Source organism: Rhincodon typus, chromosome 6, assembly GCF_021869965.1.
Source record: "Rhincodon typus isolate 14 chromosome 6, sRhiTyp1.1, whole genome shotgun sequence".
In the NCBI taxonomy this organism is placed as follows: Eukaryota; Metazoa; Chordata; class Chondrichthyes; order Orectolobiformes; family Rhincodontidae; genus Rhincodon; species Rhincodon typus.
In genome coordinates this window covers 61,594,376-61,608,654 of record NC_063337.1, presented here as the reverse complement: position 1 = coordinate 61,608,654, position 14,279 = coordinate 61,594,376, and the positions used below count along the sequence as shown (strand labels likewise).

General features: G+C 40.9%; 1 protein-coding gene across 12 annotated transcripts in view; it reads left to right on the top strand.

The window, feature by feature from the left end:
• The window catches only part of LOC109929848 (proton-coupled amino acid transporter 4), a 224,773-nt gene that overhangs the window by 57,666 nt on the left and 152,828 nt on the right, over positions 1 to 14,279 (top strand). For all 12 annotated transcript variants that reach the window (XR_007262237.1, XR_007262239.1, XR_007262238.1 and 9 more), the window contains one exon: positions 6,034 to 6,132. Coding sequence is in view for 8 of the 12 variants with exons in the window: in XM_048597744.1 (XP_048453701.1) it covers positions 6,034 to 6,132 (99 nt within the window). In the remaining 4 variants the exon portion in view is untranslated. The remainder of the gene's footprint in view (positions 1 to 6,033; positions 6,133 to 14,279) is intronic.

Genomic DNA, 14,279 nt, shown 5'->3' with positions numbered 1-14,279 from the left:
TTACCTATCCTCAAGGATTGTGGCCTATGGGTCAGAAAGCTGAGGATTCAGTTGCAGAGGGCAGAGCCAACACCAAGGCCACGCAGTTTTGAGATCAGTCTGGAGAGGATAACGCTGTAGTCAATGAGCAAGAGTCTGGCGTAGGTGTCTTTGTTGTCCGATGTTCCAGGGATGACTGCAGGGCTAGGGATACGGCATCCTCCGTGGATCTGTAATGTCGGTAGGCAAACTGTAGGGGATCGAGGCAGATGGGGAGACTGGATGTGGGCCATGACCAACTTCTCAAAGCACTTCATGATTATTGAAGTCAGAGCTATTGGGCATTAGTGATTACTGCACACTGCATGTGTTTTCTTGGGCACGGATGATGGGGTCTTCTTGAAGCAGGTGGGGACTTTGGCTTGTCGAAGGGAGAGGTTGAAGATGTCAGTGAATACCTCCACCAGTTCATCTACACACTATCTGAGTGCTCGGCTGGGGACACCATCTAGGCCCATCACTTTCCTTGTTGACTCTGAGGAAGACTGGTCTGACTTCTCTGAAGAACAGTTGAGTATGGGGCTGACCGGCAGGCATTGCCATCCTGGTTGTATTCTGTTCAAAGCGAGCATAGAAAGCATTGAGCGTGTCGGGGAGGGATGTGTCATTGTCCACTATCTTACGCTGTTTCATTTTGTATCCCGTAATGTTGTTTAGACCTTGCCGTACTTGGCAGGAGTCAGTTTGGTAGGTCTGGGCCTCTAACTTGGTCCGATACTGTCTCTTTGCCTCCCTCATGGATTTGAGAGGTCATATCTGGATTTTCTGTATTGGTCCGGGTCACCCGACTTGAATGCTGCATGTCTGGTTTCAGTAGGGAGTGAATTTCCTGGTTCATTCAAGGTTTATGGTTGGTACACAGTCCTCCATGCATTTGCTAATGAAGTCGGTGATGGTGGTGGCACACTCGTCTAGGATTTCTGCTGAACATGGTCCAGTCCACCGAATCCAAGCTGTCTCGGCCCAGCACTACGTCGTTTTGTGAAGGATTCACGGAATATTTAAAATAGTCTTTTTTAAATATTCAAAATTGAGATTGTTTACTTACTTTATCCTTGGACTAGCAATATCTTATATCTTGTAAAATGACTGAAGTTTAAAAATGTGCTGCCTGACTTATTCTGTATTTATTTGTACACCCTGTCCTTCTAATTCTGTAGTCTGTCATAGCATGCAAGCGTTGTTTCAAGTCCATCATGGGTGCATATGTCCTTTAACTGTAAAATCACAATCTGTTCTTTGATGTAAATACCAGGATTTTCATTTTAATTTATTTTGACCATCCATGGTAACTGTGACAAAAATAAACTTTCTCCTCTTCCCCTTCTCCTCTGTCTTTCTGCAGCCTTTGGCATAATTGACCACATTACCGTCCCTAGTCCCTCTTCATTGCCATTCAGCTGGGTCAGATTGTTCTCGGAAGCTATCTACTTGAAGTTAGAGAATCCTTTCCAATGGCTTCTCTTCTTGCTCCTGGACTGTGTCCTCTAGTGCCCCTTGAGATGTTGTCTGAAAGCATGCTGTTAATTTTCATTTAGTATGTTGACAACACCCAACTCAAAATAACACTCAGCTTTATGTCAGCATCACTTACCTTCTCTTGACTCATAGAATCCCTACAGTGTGGAAATAGGCCCTTTTGGCTCAACAAACCCACACCAAACCTCACTGTATTCCATCCAGACCCATCCCCCTAATCTACACATCCCTGAACACTATGGGCAATTTAGTATGGCTAGTCCACCTAGTCTGCACATCTTTGGACTGTGGGAGGAAACTGGAGCATCCGGAGAAAACCCACGCAGACGCTGGGAGAATGTGCAAACTCCACACACAGTCACCAGAGGGTGGAATCAAACCCAGGTCCCTGGCGCTGTGAGGCAGCAGTGCTAACCGCTGAGCCACCATGCCTCCACATTTTATTAAGTTAATAGACAAATAGTATTGCGTAAGCAGAAGTTTTCCATTAAATGTTGAGAATACTGAAACCATTTTTTTGGCGGGCTTGCTCCAAACTGCATTCCCTAGCTGCCATTCCTTTCCTTGGCAGCAACTTTAAGACTAAGCCAGTCTATTTGCAATTTTGCTATTATGTTTCATCCTGTGATTAACTTCTAGCATCAAACAGTGCCTTCGATAAGACTTCTATTACCACCTCCAAAACTTGGCTTGAGTTTGCCTCTGTTTCAGCTCCATTTGCTACTGAAAGCCTCATTTGTTATCTCTACACCCAATGATTCCATGTATGTGTGGCTTGTCTCTCACATTCTACCTGCGTGAATTTGTGGTCATGAAATCATGCTTCCCATGCCTTAACTCATAGCAAATTTCATTCCCCTTTGATGCCTGTTGACTTCTTTGGCTCCTGGTCAAGCAATGTCTTCATTTTAAAGTTCTCATTGTTTTTGAATCCCTTTGGAGCTTTCTCCCTCCGTTTTGTCTGTAATATCCTCCATTCTAATGCTTCTGTCAAATACTTCAGCCTATTTCATTCTATTGAAGGCCCTTTTGTAGATGTAAATTGTTTACCAGTGAAACTTCCAGTTATGCACGTTGTTACCATATGGAGGTAGTTTAATCCTGGACTGAGATTGCTTTGACTTTCTGATAGAATTTCAGGATCCAGCTAACACAAGAAATCAGTTTTCCTACAGATAGTTGAGATTCTGATATCTTGATACTTGTGCTTGGGACTTATCCAAAAGCATTAAGTGCAAGTCGAAGCGCATTATGTGTCTGACGTGGCCACGAATGGTGGAGATGCATGTTGAAATGCAAGTAATTACTAGACAGTAGAATCTTTTCTGTTTGTTTGTTTGTTTGTTTGTTTGTTTGTTAGTTAGTTGTATAGATCATTAGATATGAGTTTTGACTCCCGTTCTTTGTCTGAAAGTTTTTTAACGAACACAACACAGCAGTGGGGTCTGTTTATTTACTTCTGTGTCTTAGTGTTACAACAAGACATAGAATAGAAATAGATTCCCTACAGTGTGGAAACAGGCCATTCGGCCCAACAAGCCCGCACCACCCCTCTGAAGAGCATCCCACCCAGACCGATTCCCTTCCATTTCCCATGCCTAACCTAAACATTCCAGGGCACTATGGGCAATTTAGCATGACCAACCCACCTAACCTGCACATCTTTGGACTGAGGAAACCCACGCAGACACTGGGAGAATGTGCAAACTCCACACACAGTCGCCCAAGGTTGGAATCGAACCCAGGTCCCTGGTGCTGTGAGGCAGCAGTGCTAACCACTGAGCCACTGTACTGCCCAAGACGATTAGGTTAGATGCCTCATCGCTAATCAGGGACCCCTGTTAAAAATACAAATATGTAATGCTAAATGGAGTTAACTCTGGAATCTGATGTCACCTTGTTTGGCATGATTTAATACTTATTGATAGGATTCATGTGCCTTCATCTCAAAACAAAACCCCTTTTTTAAAAACAACAATGTGTAATATTTTCTACTCTTCTTCTCCTGAATGGAGATTTGGAGAAATTTTCACAACACGTGCAGCCTATATGTAATCTGGTAATATTTCACTAATTTTTGTTACCCTATTCTGACTAATTGAACTTTAATTTTCTTTTAAACTTTGATTTTCTGTTAATTCCTTGTTCTGTTTTATTTATAACATGTCTTATGTAATCACTGCTGTACTCGTTGAATTACTGAAATTTTTTGTTTCCATTAACATGCCTTCTATTCTTAGCATGTTTGGTGGCTTTTCTTTCTGTTGCACGAAATGCACAGTTGCCTGCTGATTTCCTTTTGGGTGATTTTTGGAAGTAGCTTTTCTTGGAAGTGAGCACTATTGCATTTCTGTCACCTAATATGTTAAATTTTCCTTTTCTTGTTCCCTGGAATCAGTATCTTTCAATATTCGAGCCCTTGTAATTTCCTCCATTTGCATTACTTGGGCAGTTGCCAGATTTGCCTCTTAGGCTTGGGTGCCCAGTCTTCTAAAAGTTCATGCATATTTTCGTCAATGTCCAGCATTCTCGGGTTATGTTCGTGTCCGACCAAACCTCACTTGTCAGGATGGTATTATTTGTTGTCTAGTTGTTTCCAAGCCTCATTGTTCAGTTAATGCTATTTAGAACTGAAATTCTGTTATTTATATTACTGTTGCACAAATACTGTGCACTTTAAATGTCAAATGAGATTAGAAGAAAAAATGAGGCAACAATCTTTACTATGAATTATTGTGAGAGGAAATGGTAAATTTACCTTTTTTTATTGTGATTGGGTATTGCCATTATTCTGAAATGTAAATATCTCTGTCGCTTAGACATTTTGCAAGCATTTTGTTTTGCCCTGTTCACAGTGATTATACTGCTCTGATGCAATATTTTGTCAGTCATTGGATTGAAAATTCAAGCCACAATCCAGAGAACTGAGCACACAGATTCAGGATGTCAGTCAAGCGTAGAGTGGAGGCTATTCTGCATTGAAATAGCACCTCTGGCAGTGTGCAACTATCTTATCGATAATGAGATATTATTACTGAGATGCTGTGTGTTTTCTAAGATTGATGTCAGAGGTTCCAGAACATGCTTTTAAAAAATGGCAGGGGAATTGTCCTTGGGGTTCTGACCAATATTTATCTCTCAATCAACAGGACAAAAAACAAATCCAGTCATTATCACATTGCGTTTGTGTGCTAATTGGTTGTTGAATTTCCAGTAACATGGCAATATCTTAACGTAGGTAGTTTGTTGTATAGTGCAATGTGAGATCCTGAGGTTGTGAAAATTGGTACACAAATGTAAACCACATTTTTCCTTTACACGGTGCCAGACCTAGTATGACACGTGATACATTAACATGTCACAAAGTGAGTGTGCAACTTATTTCTTTGTCGTGCTTTCTTGACTTTAGAGTAACACAGCTCTGCCACACCCCTAACACCATCAGTTACTCCATGCTGGTGCTTGGGGTGATAAAGCTTAATACAAACTTTTCTTGCAGAATGTATGCACTGGCTAAATATACCATTGAGTAGATCATGCTTACCACATTTATAAGCAGTGTATTTTGTATCTTTTTTTTTAATAAAAGAATGCATATTGCAGACTGAAAAATCTTTAATTTGCAAACAAGTGTAACTACTGGGATACAACAATGTAATAACTCTCCAAAAGGGAGAGAGAGGCTTGCTTGGTAGGTTTTATTTAACAGTTTTGTGCTATAATTGAGATGAAGATTGATTCTGAAAGTTGGTATGAAACTGGTTCTGTCAACCTGTTGCCCAATTTTCTTGTCCATTTGTGATACCAGCATAGTCTGTTTTGTGTCTCTGTGTTTTGAACTTGAATTTATTATTCTTAGTTAATGTTACAATTTATCTAGATAATGAGATTTTTTGTGCTTTGTGTTGCCCAATATATTCAATGTGTGTGGACCTTAAATCTTTTCTAGGTTTTGACCTGAATCCTAATCTATTTTGATAAAGCTCATTGTTTTCTCTTGCTGCTAAGTTCCTCAGCATTTTGGGATTTAAAACTTTCCACACAAATGTTCAATTGGCCTTTGTCTGTAATGACTCCCATTTCTTCTCCCTTCAAGCTACAGGGTTTTAAATCCAAGCTTGGAGTAATTTATTAATTTCCTGTACTACCCTGTTCAGCTTTGCCTATGCCCTGAACCATGGGTCTCAACTTTTTACTTAGCTCAATTTTTAAAAAAAAAAAATGCCTAGAAGGCAAATTTTATACATTTTTGAATGGGGAAAAAAAATCAGCTTTTAAAAAAGCAAGTTTGGTAAGAGGTCTAAAATATGTTGGCCTTGTGCATTGTTCATCGATTTTTAGTATGAAATTGTGAACAGTCCATGTGAATGAACTTTAGTAATTTAAATATATCACTATATATTTTTGGTTAGGCCTTGGGTTGCAAAATGTTTATTCCTGCTAATGTTAGTATAAATTTCAGGCATTGATTGTAAGCTTGAGGACTGAAATCTATAGTCTTTTGTTTTCATTTAGGACATGCCTCATCTATGGAAGCTTCCTTTGGTTGCCAGTTGGAAAAAATATCCGCTTTTCTTTGGCTCTGCAATATTTGCTTTCGAAGGAATAGGGTTGGTAGGTGGAAATTTCTTTGCTACTATAATCTTTATCCAAAGTATAGGCAGCAAAATAGTTTGCTGTTATTAGTTTAAACTTGGCGTCACGCTTCTTTTAACCATTGTTGCGAACCTGTTGATAATTTCGTATATCACAGCCCAGGAAGGTAACTTTGCAGTTGATTGCCAAAGTGAAAAGTCGTCACAAATAATTTAAGACTTGAAAACATATTTTAACTGATTTTCACTGAAGAAAGTGACTCCCATATCTGAGTAGAAAAGAGCAGAAAGTACAGAGCAAGAACGGTTGCTCAGTGGTTAACACTGCTGCCCTATCAGTTGACTCTGGATCATCAGTAAAGTAATGGAAGGTGGCATGAAAAGTGCTATCAAGTAGCAAATGTTCAGTAATAACCTGCTCACTGATGGCCAGTTTGGTTTCCGCCAGGACCACTCCGCTCCTGACCTTGTTACAGCCTTGGTTCAAACAGGGATAAAAGAGCTGAATTCCAGAGGTGAACTGAGAGTGATAGCCCTTGCCATCAAGGATGCATTTGACCGGGTATATTATCAAAGAACCCACGTAAAATTGTAGTCAATGGCAATCAAGGGAAGTCATACGTGGCACATGGGAAGATGCTTGTGGTTGTTGGATGTCAGTCATCTCCGCTCCAAGACACCTCTTCAGGAGTTCCTCAGGATATTGTTTTTAAAATCAAACTATTTAGAGATGTCATTGCACACCTCTGGGGCAGGTGGAGCTTGAACCCAGGCCTCCTGGCTCAGAGGTAGGGACATTAACTCTGCACCACAACATCTCTCTGCTCCTCGGGGTAGTGTCTTAGGCCCAACTATCTTCGGTTGCTTCGTCAATGACCTTCCCTCATTCAGAAGGTCAGAATTGTGGTTTTTCATTTAATATCATTTGGGACTGCTCACGTACTGAAGCAGTCAATGTCTAAATTGACAAGACCTGGGCAATAGCTGTGCTTGGGATGAAAAGTGACAAGTAGAAACTCCGGTTCAGTTCCACCCTCAGGCAACTGTCTGTGTGGAGTTTGCACATTCTCCCCATGTCTGCGTGGGTTTCCTCCAGATGCTCCAGTTTCCTCCCATAGTCCAAAGATGTGCAGGCTAGGTGGATTAGCCATGCTAAATTGACCTTAGTGTTCAGGGATGTGTAGATTAGATGGGTGGGTGGGTGAGATGCTTTGACGGTCGGTGTGGACTTGTTGGGCCAAAGGGCCTGTTTCCACCTGACTCCTCAAAACCTGTCCATCATCTGCAAGGCAACTGAAGAGTGTGATGAAATACCTCCCACTTGTCTGTATGAATGTAGCCCTAACAACACTCGGGAAGCTTGACACCATGCAGGGCAAGGCAGCCTGCTTGATTGGCACCATATCTACAAATGTCACTCTCTCCACTGCCTATGCTTTGAAGCAGCAGTGTGTACTATATACAAGAAGCACTGTAGAAATTCAACAAAGATCCTTAAACAGCACCTTGCAAACACACTACCACTTCATCTGGAAGGGCAAGGGCAGCAGATACACGGGAACACCACCATGTGCAATTTCCCCTCCAAACCACTCGCATCCAGACTTAGAAAGAAATCACCATTCCTTCAGTGTCACTGGGTTGGAATACTGGATTCCCTCCCCCATGGAATTCTGAGTCTATCTACAGCACAGACTGCAGCAGTTCAAGAAAGCAGCTCACCACCACTTCCTTGAGGGCAAGTAGGGACAGGCAATAACTGCTGGTCGGACAGCAATGCCAATGATCCAAGAGTGAGTTAGCTTTGCAGGCTGTAAATTGTTCGAAGAATCTTTCCCTGATTTTGAAGGGGATGAAAACTTGAATTCAGAATTTATTAGCTGTGATGGCTTTTGTAGTTGCATAGCTGGAGATTTCTCCCATAGTTGAACTGAGAAAACTAATCTCCGAGAGGAGATGAAGCCTCCTTTTATTTTGCTTTCGCAGCACGGTGATCCATGGTAGCCTGGTTCAGTACCTCAAGTACTACGCCTTCTCTTCCTCTCCCTGTTGAGAACTATGTGTTGCAGAGTTGTTCTTTACATTCTGTTTTAAAATGGTGTATCAACCCTCTTTCAGACTGGAACATTTCTGCAACCTACTCATCGTTCAGCCTCTACACAGCTTTGTGCCATCTGCCAATTTGGAGATATTGTATTTAATTCCCTCATACAAATCATTAATATATGTTGTGAGGCCATGTGAGATAGGAGCAGAGATCGGGCATTGAGCCGATCGATTCTACTGTGCCGTTGAATGAGATCGTGGCTGACCCAATAGATGCTTCACAGAGTATCTCCGTCTTGAATGATTCAGCTTTTACAGCACTCTGTAATAAAGAATTCCACAAGACTGCTGCACTCAGAAGAAATTCCTCCTCGTCTCCGTCTTAAATAAGTGCCTCCATATTCTGAGATAATGCCGTCTGATCCTGGACCCTTCACAAAGGGAAACAATCCTTCTGTGTCTATCTTGTCAAGCCCCATAAGTATTTTGTATGTTTCAATAAAATTACATCTCATTTTTCAAAGCTCCAATGAATACAGCCCAAACCTAGAACAAAAATGAAGTTGCTGGAAAAACTCAGCAGGTCTGGCAGCATCCGTGAAGGAGAAAACAGTTAACATTTCGGGTTCGGTGACCCTTCCTCAGAACAGCCCAAACCTACTCCATCTCGCCTCATGTGACTATGAAGGTCTATCCATATGGATGATCACTGGATTGTCTCCAATGCCCAGTATATCTTTCCTTAGATAAGAGGCCCAAAACTGAAAACTGTATTCCAGCTGTGGTCTGATTAGTGCCTTGTAATTTAGGCTAGACCTCCCTATTTTTATATTCTGTTCCTTTTGAAATGAAGGCCAGTATTCCACTTGCCTTCCCTATTACCTGCTGAATTTGTACATTAGCTTTTTGTGACTTGTGCATAAGAACTCCCAAAACCCCTTTGTGCTGCAGCTGAAATAATATCTGGCTCCTCTGTTCTTCCTACCAAATGCATAACCTCATTTTCCCACATTATATTACATCTGTCAAGTTTTTATCCACTTGCTTAACTCCTTTTTTATATCCCTCTGCAGATACTGTGTTATTCCTCGTCACTTGCCTGTTTTGTTGTGTTTGGCTGTTGTACATTAACTTTACTCATCTAAGTCATGAATATATATTGTGGCATTCAATGAGTTGCAGGTTGCCATCTTAAAAATATCCCGTTATCTAACGCTGTCTTCTACTAATTAGCCAATTCCATGCTGATACACTGTCATGGACATCATGGAGTATTGTCTTACTAACTAACCTATTTTGTTCTACCTTTTTCAAATGCCTTCGAAATTCCAAGTGTATTATATCCATTGCTTCCTCTGTATCCAACCTGCTTGTTACCTCCTCAAAGAATTCTAATAAATTTGTCGGGCAGGATCACCCCTTCATGAATCCATACTGATTCTGCTTTATCACGTATTGTATTTTTAAATGTTTTGCAAATGTATCCTTTAGAATTGACTCTAACATTTTCCCAGTATTCGATGTTAAGTTAACTGGCTTACCTGTCTCTTTTTCTGTCTTCCTGTTTTTAAATAAAGCTGTTACACTGGCAGCTTTTCGGTTGTGAGGGCCTTTTCCAGAGTCTAATGAGTCTTGAAAGATTACTGTGAGTGCATCCTCTGTCTCTTTAGTGCAGATATATACAGCACATTAACAGACCATTCAGTCCAACTCGTCCATACCAATCAGATATCCTAAATGAATCTAGTCTCATTTGCCAGTATTGGCCCATTTCTCTCTCAATCCTTTCTGTTTATGTACCATCCAGGTACCTTTTTTAAATGCTGTAATTGTACCAGGCTCCTCCACCTCCTCTGGCAGCTCATTCCATACACACACCACCCTCTGTGAAAAAGTTGCCCCTTAGGTTCTTTTTTAAGTCATTCCCCTCTCACCTTTAACCTATGCTGTCTAGTTTTGGAATCCCCTATCTTGAGGAAAAGGCCTTGGCTGTTCACCCTGTCCATGCCCCTGAAGTTTCTCACATCTTTGCTATGGCAATGAGACCAAAATTGAATGCAGTATTCCAAAAGTGGCCTGACCAATGTCCTGTACAGCGGCAAGATGACCTTCCAACTCCTATATTCAATGTACTGGCCAATAAAAGCAAGTGTACCAAGCACCTTCACTACCCTGTCTACCTGTACTCCACTTTCAAGGAACAATGAATCTGCACTCCAAGGTATTTTTGTTAGACAACACTCCCCAGGACCTTGCCATTAAGTTTGTAAGTCCTGCCGTGATCTGCCTTACCAAAATGCAGCACCTCGCGTTATCTAAATTAAACTCCACCTGCCACTCTTCGGCCGATTTGCCCATCAAGGCCCCATTGTACTCTGAGGTAATCTTCTTTGTTGTCCACTACACCACCAATTTGGTCTCCTCTGCAAACTTACTAACCATACCTCCTATGTTCACATCCAAATCTTTCATATAAATAACAAAAAGCAGTGAACCCAACACCAGTCGTTGTGGCACACTGCTGGTGATAGGCCTCTAGTCTGAAAAGCAACTTTCCACCACCACTGTCTGTCTCCTACCTTTTTTGAGCCAGTTTTGCATCTAAATGGCTAGTTTTCCCTATTTTCCATGTGATCTAACCTTGCTAACCAATCTACCATGTGGGACCATGTCGAACCTTTTGCTGAAGTCCATATAGACACTGTCCATGCTCTGCCTTCATCAATTTTCTTCCTCACTTCTTCAAAAAAAAAACTCAATCATGTTGATGAGACACAATTTCCCATGCACAAAGCCATGTTGACTATCCCTAATCAGTCCTTGCCTTTCCAAATGCATGTATATTCTGTTGCTTGGAAAGCCTTTTTAACAACTTACCCACCACTGACATCAGGCTCACTGGTCTATAGTTGCCTGGCTTTTTTTTTACCACCTTTCTGAAATAATGGCAGCACATTAGCCAACCTCCAGTCTTCCATTTAATTGTGATAGGTGCATTCCATCAGGTCCAGAGGATATATCAGTCTTTAGCTCTTAGTTTCCGGAGCACTTTTTCCCTAGATAACAAGGTGTAGAGCTGGATGAACACAGCAGGCTAAGCAGCATCATAGGAGCAGGAAGGCTGACGTTTTGGGCCTAGACCCTTCATCAGAAAATCTTCTGAAGAAAGATCTAGGCCCGAATCGTCAGCTTAGCCTGCTGTGTTCATCCAGCTGTACACCTTGTTATCTCAGATTCTCCAGCATCTGCAGTTCCTACTACCTCTGATACAACTTTTTCTCTAGAGATTGTTTGTTTGTTTGTTTGTTTGTTTGTTTGTTTTTGTTTTCTTTCCCACTTTTGCCTTGAATATTTTGACATATTGGAATGCCTTTATGCATGCTGTCCTCATAACCCCATTTACCAGTGACAGTCAGAAATCTATGGATCTGTACCTTTAAAGAGAGGTATACTCAAAGGCTGAGGTTCCAAGCCCTCTGATAGAGAATTCCAAAGATTCACAGTCATCTGAGTGAACCAAAAATCTCTTCATCTTGGACCTAAGTTGTGTCCCCCTTGTTTTTGTGCCCCTGATTTTGTACTCCCCAACCAGGGGAAATAACTTAGCTGCATTTACCTTGTCTATCCTTTTAAATATTTTGTAGGTTTCATTTGAGATTGCCCCTCACTCTTTGAAACTCCAGAGAATACATACTCAGTTTGCCGTTCTCTTCACCGGACTGTCCTGCCATCCCAGGAACAGTCTAGTAATCCTTCATTGCACTCTGTGGCAAATAATATCTTTCCTGAGATAAGGAGACCCAAACTGAACAGTGCTCTCAGACACAGTCTAACCAAGCGTCTGTACAACTAAAGCAATACTTCATTTTACTCGAATCTTCTTGTGATAAAGCCTTCCTAATAGATTGTTGCACTGGCATAGTAGTCTTCAGTGGTATATCAACAAGGACATCTGGGTCCCTTTGTTCATCTACACTTTCCAACCTCTTACTATTTAAGAAATACTCTGTGCATCTGTTCCTGCTACCAAAGTAGATAACCTCACTCTTTTTTCACATAATATTCCAGCTGTCATGTTTTTGTCTGTTCCCTAAGTCTGTCCAAATCTTGAAGCCTCTTTACATCTTCCTTACCACATACATTCTTATTTAGCTTTATAACATCTACAAATCAGGAAATAATGCATTTAATCCCCAATTCCAAATCATTTAATTTATATTGTGAATTGCTGAGGGGGGCAGGCAAGTACTAATCCTTGCAATACTCCAGTAGTCACAGCCTGCCAATGTGAGAATAGAAAATAGGAGCAGGAGTAGGCTATTCTATACTTGGAGTTTGCTCTGCCATTCAGTATGATCGTGGTTGATCATCCTACTCTGTACTCCATATCTGCTTTCTGTCCATACCCTTTGATCCTAAGAACTATATAGAGTCATACAGCACAGAAACAGACCCTTCGGTTCAACCAGTCCATGCTGAACATAATCCCAAACTAAATTAGTTCAACCTACCTTCTTCTGGCCCCCATCACTTCAAACCTTTCCTATTCATGTACTTACCTAAGTTTCTTTTAAATATTGTAACTGTGCCCACATCCACCACTTCCTCAGAAAATTTGTTCCACGTGCGAAACACCCTCTTTGTTTTTGGCCTCAACCACTTACTGTGGCAGAGAATTTTACAGGGTCACCATTCTCTGGGTGAAGGCATTTCTTCTCATCTCAATCCCAAATGGCCTTTCCTGCATCCTGTTATGGACCAGATCAAACACCCTCAAAATATATTAGGAAGACAGTTTAGGCCCTAACTTTGTTCTGCATGCTATTCAGTTGGTCAAACTACCAGGCTTGAAACAAAACACACTTTATTCATACACAAAATATTAAAATACAGACAAAATAGAAGAATTAGCTTAACTGTAACTCTATTGAAATACTTGACAAAATAATATATATATTAACTACTATTAATTAACTGTTCCAATATAGTTTATACACTTATTTATACACTTGGCAATTGCAAGTTTAGTAAAATACATTGTCTCATGCATTTCTAGCAGCAGGAAGAGAATCCCAGCTTTCAGCTGTAACAAAGAAAGGAATCGGAGCTTCCTCATTCAGCTTCGAGACTTTAGCAACTGCTACTGAAGGCTAAAACTTTTTTTAAAAAAAAAAAACAAATCCTGGTTCTGTGGGAGTTCAACCCACCCATTCAGGCTGCTTCTATTTTTCCAACTTCTTTTATATTAAAAAAAAATGCCCAAGGCTTCACAAGCTGTTTACTTTATTTGGAGCAGACTGGTCATCATTTCTGTCTCAAACTTTCTTCATTTTGGAAAAAAAATGACACGCCTCTTAAGGTCTTAGTTTTATCAGAACCCTTAGACTGCGACTGACTGCTGATTCTGGAATGATTCATTTATTCCAATCATCTGTTTTCTGTTTGTTAGCCAATCATTAATCATGCCAGTACACTATCTCCTGTCCATGTGCTTTAATTTTTCTAATCAGCCTCATGGGATGTGGGCATCACTAGGCAAACCAGCATCAATTGCCCATCCCTAGTTTCCCAGAAGACAGTTAAGAGTCAACTACATTGCTGTGGCTCTGGAGTCACATGTAGGCTATACCAGGTAAGGATAGCAGATTTCCATCCCTAAAAGGACATTAGTGAACCAGATGAGTTTTCCCAACAATCGTCAATGGTTTCATGGCCATCGTTGGACTGTTAGTTCTAGATTATTATTGAATTCAAATTCCATCATTTGCAACTGCGGGAATCGAACCCAGGTTTCCCAGCACATTACGTGGTGTCTGGAATCATAGTCTAATGATAATAGGCCATTGCTTCCTAAGTAATTGAAGTATACACCATCTATTGGGTTTCCTATATCAATTTTGTTTGTAACATCTTCAAAAAGGCCAAAGTTAATCAAACACTAATTTTAATTTGCAAATGCATGCTGACAGTGCCAAATTAGATCATTATCAACGAGGTGTCTATTTATCCAAGATAACAAGGTGTAGAGCTGGATGAACACAGCAGGCCAAGCAGCATCAGAGGAGCAGGAAAGCTGACGTTTCGGGTCTAGACCCTTCTTCAGAAATGGGGGAGGGGAAG